The 7,127-nt window shown below is 42.7% G+C and overlaps 2 protein-coding genes across 2 annotated transcripts in view; one reads left to right on the forward strand and one right to left on the reverse strand.

Moving 5' to 3' along the window:
• LOC135906235 (protein DOP1A) overlaps positions 1–1,100 on the reverse strand; it is a 62,681-nt gene extending 61,581 nt beyond the window's left edge. Inside the window, exon 1 of the mRNA XM_065437529.2 lies at positions 956–1,100. The gene's annotated coding sequence lies outside the window, so the exon portion shown is untranslated. The remainder of the gene's footprint in view (positions 1–955) is intronic.
• An 804-nt stretch (positions 1,101–1,904) lies between these two features.
• Positions 1,905–6,598, forward strand: Dlc90F (dynein light chain 90F). Its single transcript, XM_065437535.2, has 5 exons — positions 1,905–2,114; positions 2,220–2,261; positions 2,555–2,678; positions 3,142–3,219; positions 6,251–6,598. Exons 1-5 carry the CDS (start codon positions 2,109–2,111, stop codon positions 6,319–6,321), a joined length of 321 nt encoding a protein of 106 aa, XP_065293607.1. The 5' UTR covers positions 1,905–2,108; the 3' UTR covers positions 6,322–6,598.
• Positions 6,599–7,127: the final 529 nt, after the last annotated feature.

The following is a 7,127-nucleotide window of genomic DNA, read 5'->3' on the forward strand; positions in this document are numbered from 1 at the left end:
CATATCTTGAACACATCGGATCGAGGAAGAAGGCTGGCGAGGACCGCCATCTTGAGCACCCAGGCGAGGAAGGCGCCGGTTAGCGACGTCATGTTGGCCGGCTTCCCCAAATCGCGGCTTTCCGCCATATTGTCTGGCGCCATCTTGAACCCATCGTATCGAGGAAGCTGGCGAGGACCGCCATCTTGAGCACCCAGGCGAGGTAGGCGCCGGTTCGAGACGCCATGTTGGCCGGCTTCCCCAAATCGCGGCTTCCCGCCATATTGTCTGGCGCCATCTTGAATCCATCGGATCGAGGAAGAAGGCTGGCAAGGACCGCCATCTTGAGCACCCAGGCGAGGAAGGCGCCGGTTAGCGGCGCCATGTTGGCCGGCACCATGTTGACCAGTAGAAACGTCTCGAACGAACGCCTTTTCCACTACACCGGTGTAGTAGCGGACGGGAAGGCCGGTGCCGACGCAGTCGTCGTCGGCCAAGGAGACAATAGGCGGAGCATCCATGGTGGAAGCAGCAGAAGAGTAGGCGCAAGTGGTAGCAGGAATGTTTTATCTCGCGTCGCCAATGTAGTGATTTAGCGGAGTGGCGTCGGCACGACATCGGCCGAGAGCCAGTCATTGGCCCTCGTTGACGGAAGACTCTTTCCTTCTGCGGTGCTCCGCGCCCCGGTCGTAATGCCCTCTACGCGTAAGCCTGCCCCTCGGCCGGCGTTGTCCCGACGCCACTCCACTACTACAAGCGCCACCGGAATGCTGGTCACCCCACACGAAACCAGCTGGGTGCATTTGATCACAAAGGACGGACGCTAAGCTCACCAGGGGCAGCGTCCGTAACCAGGCGAGCTGTTCGTCATGAGGACGGGCTCGCTGTCTTAGTAAAAACAGTACACCTTGTAATAGCTTATTGCCAAGAATCAAGCTTAAACTGTCCAACATCTAGCAGAGCAGTCCACACTTACGTGAACGCGAGGAAGATCAGCGGAGATACCACGTACTCGAACGCTGTCGCCGACCACCGTCGAAAGGCAGGAAGAACGACCGCGCGAGCCAGCCGGCCAGCCTTTTATACTTTCTTTCCGCACGCGCTATCAGCGAGCGTCGTCTTCTACCTCGTCTCTGGCTGCGCTTGGTAAATCAATATAGTGTGATGTCTAAATAAGTTGAAAGCTTGCAAAAGGGATCCCAGTGCTTTAAAATGTCCTGCACTGCAATCTTTGTGTCATGAAACTCTTTCCAAACTGCAAAGCTATCTTTTCTGCGTGGTACGGCGGCAGCATAACGGTGGTGCGTAAAGTACGTAAGCAGATGAATTCGAAGCTGTATTCGTAGTTCTCTTTTTGCATTCAAGACACACTCACGGGTAAATTTGGAGAGTTAAAATGAGTGGTAATCGTTCTGTCGTCGAACGTTACGATCGTTTTCTCCAAAAAGCGCAGAAGCGAACTTTACAATGTAAACAATGAAATAGTCGTGAACTTTACGAACTCTATAAACAATGTGACTTCATGTGTAAGAGCTGTGCGGTTCGTTACTACGTGAAAAAGGCAATAATAGGAGCGGCTATTTAGAGAGCAGCGCCGAACTACACGCACCGACATTTTTCGGTTTCGCGCAGTGAACGCCAAGGGACCGATCAACGCCTTGTGACATCAGTGTCACTGTGTTCGCAAAAATTAACTATGCAAGCAGTTCGTCACAACACAACAGCCGCCATCCTAAATTCAACGTCGCCCCTGTTACAGTGTCTAGAATAGGTTTTAGGCACTGTACCCATGTCATCCGTAGGCTAGCAGACGAACAGTTAACGAAGAGGTCATAAAAGCGACACCGTTGAACGGTTCAAACAACCGGCGCGCGCAAATCTCGGAGGCCATAAGCGCAGGCGACTGCCATCTGTGCAGGTCTTGAGTGGCTAGAGGACGCCACTGCCGCTGGTTTGCAGCCGACAGTAGCAGCGGCCTACAAGCTTGCCCACATCGTAGGAATTTGTTTACCCCCATTTTTCGTTACGTCCTTATTTGTTTGCCCCCTTGATTCCTTCATAGTGAAGCTGATTTACGTATAACTAACTTCGCTCAAGGATACAACCTGAACATCTCTATTTATTATACAATGGAGGTAAGCATGAGCTGCTGCGAGCCAAGTTTCTGATTGTCGGCATCACTGGTTGCGTGCTGCTTTAAGAAAACATTTCTATACTGTAACCTGTCTTTAATTTTGCAGGGTACATTCGTAGTAGATGAAGTCAGTGCCATAATCAAGGAGGTACGTACCGTTTCCTGAATATCCTGATGAGATTGCAGACAGGCTTGACACACTGTAGTACTGTACCGAACTTATTGATAGTGAATTAGTGGCGCAGTTTGTATTCTTTTGTGATTAGCAAATGTGCCTGTGTGTAATGAGGTCGTGCTGTAAATTACCGCGAGTTGTTCTTCGCCCGCGTAAAGCATGTGTAAAGCGGTCCTTGACAGGCATTATAATCATTAGGATACAATAAGGCTAAAACAGTTTTGACAGCCTTCGTGATTGCAATGAAAACATGTTTTGCGTTGCAGGCGATGGAGACAATTATCGGTGGAAACGTTTACCAACACAGCAAAGTACCACAGTGGACGAACACCACTGTGGAGCACATACTAGGCCAACTTACAAAAATGAACAAGCCATTCAAGTACATAGGTAATGGTGCATGCACATTTAAGTGTAAATTGAATAGTCAGCGTCGCTGGCGTTGCTACATAGTTATGATTTAGAATAAGCAAAGTGTACTATTGGAACACTTCAAAAACTCGTGGGATCTGAATGGCGCTAATTAATGTTCTCATTGCATATGGTGTTCGTCACTATTTCATTTGTTATAAACAATACCTACTGATTTTGTTTTCATTAAAAATGATGGTTTACCATTAATCTAAACTTGATTCTTCTGTCCCGAGTTTCATGTTATTCTGAATGTCCTGACAGCTGAATAAAAGAATATGTTGCATTTTGTTGCATATCTGTAAACATGTATTATATATTGTAGCATTGAATAGACCATGTTATATTTTTGTAACTACTAGTTTTGAAGCATTAAAAAGAAAACCAACTCAAATTTTATGCATACTTTTATACGTGATCTGTGGTGCACAATTTTTTTCAGTGACATGCGTTATCATGGAAAAGAACGGTGCTGGTCTTCACACGGCAACGTCTTGCTACTGGGACAACACCACTGATGGTGAGATAGTCTATTTATACACCACCTTGTATGATGTCTTGTAGGATGTCTTGTCTTGTACTTTACTGGCTCACTAATACCCCAAAAGGGCAAAGTTGTTGTTAGGGTGCCAATTAAATAAGAACCTCACAAGATTTAGCATCTCTAAATTACCAACACTGGTGAGGAAGGCTACCTGATAATGCCTGTCACATGGGCAGTTTCGGTCTTCGCAGAAGTAAGTCTGCGCAGCACTCAAGTGCAGTCAAAGCTTGGGTGAATATAGCAGGATTGGTATCAAGTGTGCTTGAAAGTGATGTGTGGCAATGCTTGATCTGGATTGTCTCTAGCACTAGCATGCTTGAAGGCCCCTGTGCTGTGGCTCAACAGATACTGCTGAACATTTGGGTGGGAAGTGCGAGATTATGAAGACATCATTGCTGTGAAGCCTGTGCCATATAATCCAGCCATTCTGATTCTGAATCATGAAGAGATACAGCAGTCTTATAAAGGTCGTGTTTGTTGAAGTTTGTGAGGTTTATTTCTGTTATAATGATTGTGTAATTCTGCATTACATAGCACACAAGGCCTGTGTACATTATGTATTTTTGTGCCAGTTCCCCTGTGTGTTCAGCAGCACAACCATACACATTACAATTGTGTAGTGTTTATCTTTTGAAAAGACATTGCTTGTAAATAGCTTCAAGTTGGCATCAATGTTCATACCTATTCATTATAATATTTTATAGGCCCTGTACTAGGGTTGGTAATATCGATGAATGATCAATCAATTAAATGTATCCCACAAAATGATTAATCTTCACAGATGCACATCTTTTATTTAATTGACCTAATCAATTAGGCCTGTTCGATTAATCATTTTTGGGAGTTCAACAGGAGTTGCGTGGAAATTTTGAAATTGTACTGGAGTTCATGAGAGTGGCTTGTTGGGCTAGTTGGTACATGGTTATACTAGGAGAATGCCAGGAAACTTGAGAGTAGAAAAAAAATCAGGAGGCAAATCCGAAGGCTTGAAATGTTCTCACAATTCAAGGCGTACTATAGCAACCCAGTCGTTCATCGTTGTGCCACTCCCAGTCCGCTAAAGATGTGGCATAGCATGCACGCCGGTTTGGAGCATGTACTTTGACATAGCGATGTAGTTGACATCGATTACAACAAATCTATAGCAACGAAGCATCTATTATGGCATGTGCTGGTTAAGTGGCCATTCAAAGAAGGTGCCGATTTCATCCAAACATCTCAGCCAGTTGATATTCCTTTGCTTTATAGAAAAGTGCATGTGATTTAAAATCCTAAACCAGTAATTTTCTTCTCCTCTGTGTATATCGCAAGTTCTTGCATAATTCAGTTGTACTTCACCTTTCACTTATGCCATTTATTTCTTGTTTACCTTTACTGTACGGGGATTCACTAGTGCGATGTTTAATACTACTGTAACGCCCCCCTTACCCAATGCCTCATACGAGGCCTGTAAGAATCTTTAAATATATAAATAAATAAATAAATAAATAAATAAATAAATAAATAAATAAATAAATAAATAAATTCTGCACTAAGTGCTATTTTAAAACATATGTCCTTTATCTTTTCGAAATCCACTAGTGAAAACTATATGTAGTGTTTAACAAATTAAACCTTATCCTTTTTCAAACATTTATACACTTGTATTTCAAATTTGATTCCACCTCACAAACATTAAAATGGGGTCCTACAAAAGTAGGTAACTGTGTTTCAGCCTTCTTAGAAGCCCCCGGCAGAAATTTTGATGAACAATTAATCGATAAAAAACCCTGCATCGAAAGAGAATAATCGTTTAAAGGCAAAAATGATGAATGATTAATAATTAACCGAATAAAAAAATTAGTTGACCATCTCTACTCTGTATCCTTAAAATTTGGTACTGTTTAAAAGTTGTCTGCACGTGCATAACAAACAGGGGGGGCACTGAAAACTGGTTTCTCCACTAGAAGTGGTCATATGTGGAGAAGCCTACTTCTGTATATCCCTTCATATTATAGCCAAGATGTAGATATCTGGTTAACATATGCCTGAAAACATTATCATGTTAGCGACAATAAGCACAGTTATAAGCAAATAATACAAATGGTGTAGCCAGGCTTGAAACTGGGCTTAATTGATTTTGAGGGTAGTACTTAGCCATTTGAAATACCAGAACATCAGATGTGTAAATCCACTAAGAGTCCCTAATGCTTCGTGATGAAGCATGTTGAATATGTGTGCTGCACTCTGAAGACTGATGATAGCAGTACGAAAGATGGGATACGTTGGGAAAATGGCAGGTAGGGCAAACACATGTAATGATTGTAATAGAAGAGCAGCTTACAGAAAGATTGAGACTTGAAGTGATAAACAGTGTGCAATTTTTTGTCCTCTATTCATTTAAATGCTGTTGGTGAATAATTCTATTAATGATCTGCACCAGGGGCCATATTTTTGAAAGGATTCTTTTCTAATTTCGTTAATTTATTATACATCCTGTGCATGGGTAATTCGTGTGATGACAGGTGCACACACTGCAATAGCTTAGCAGCTATGGTGTTGCAATGCTCAAGGCCATGAGTTCAATCTTGATCTCCGCCGCAGCAGCTGCATTTTGGTGGGAGTGAAATGCAAAGACACTTGTGTACTTAGATTTAGCCAAACATTAAAGAAATCCAGGTGGTCAAAATTGATGCACAGCCTCAATATGGCATTCGTCGTAATTGGATCACGGTTTTGGCATTTAAACTCCAAAATTAATAAAAGATCACAGGTATGTGGCTTTGTGTGAGCCAATGACGAAGATAACAAAGAAAAAAGGAAAGATGAGCATCATTACAAATTACGATCCCAGATGCTTCTCCCCAGTACTATTGAGTCGCAACTTTTGTAAAGATAGCTCCAAAAAAGTATGAACACCACTGTGTGGACATCAGTGAGCTCAGCAGTGTTGATCCTTATGCAAAGTGTAGCTCTTTCTTGTGAATTATCTCTGGTGAATCACAATATGTTTGCTTTTTCCTTTCAGGAAGCTGCACTGTACGTTGGGAAAACAAGACAATGTATTGCATTGTATCTGTGTTTGGCTTGGCCATCTGAGGACTTCTAACATGTGTGCCTGTAGAACTGCCCCACTAGAGGCACTCTTTGTGACAGTACATGTGCATTCCATAGGCCTGGAAACTAAACCTTCCAGTACTGTGCTGCATGCATGAAAAAAAAAAAAAGGGACGCCTACGCTAGTTTCGTGGAAGTTGCTGACCAATATTTTTTACTTCCACTGAGTGAAAGCTTGCTGCTGGATGCATGTTGCTGGGCTCTTGAAAGCTCGCTTGTATGTGAAAAATTACGGATAAAATAAATGCTATGTATGGCATTTCTTGTCTCTTATGTTTACTCTTGATGGCCATTTGTGGCTGTTTGAATAGCAAGGATAAGCATGGACAGACTGAAAGCAAAAGACAATGAATGCATGGGGACATTGAAATGTTCTTTAAGGTGACGCACCAAATCAGCTTAGACTAGTGCACACTGATATTGTGGAAATAAAAGATTATTAACGAAAAATAAATACAGGTCTAACTTTTTTGTTTCATTGCAAACACAAGCCTTGGCTGGCAGTGATGAGAATGTCAGGGTGACGTCACAAATTTGATGCCATTTTCATGTATACAAACGCTTCCTATCAAAGAAAGTTCCTGAAAGTTACCACATTGCATTTTTGCTTACTTATGGAAGCAATGCACCCTTCTTTTATTCATGAACAACCAATTTTCTGTTTTCACTAGGCCACCACTGCTGTACAGCAAGCCGGTAGTAGTAGTCCTTAGTGGGCTATTGTATTGCGTAGTATGACGAACCCGCTTAGCCCTCAAGATCAAAAGGCAGGTAGGTGAGAATAAAAT

Source organism: Dermacentor albipictus, chromosome 5, assembly GCF_038994185.2.
Source record: "Dermacentor albipictus isolate Rhodes 1998 colony chromosome 5, USDA_Dalb.pri_finalv2, whole genome shotgun sequence".
NCBI classification, from domain to species: Eukaryota; Metazoa; Arthropoda; class Arachnida; order Ixodida; family Ixodidae; genus Dermacentor; species Dermacentor albipictus.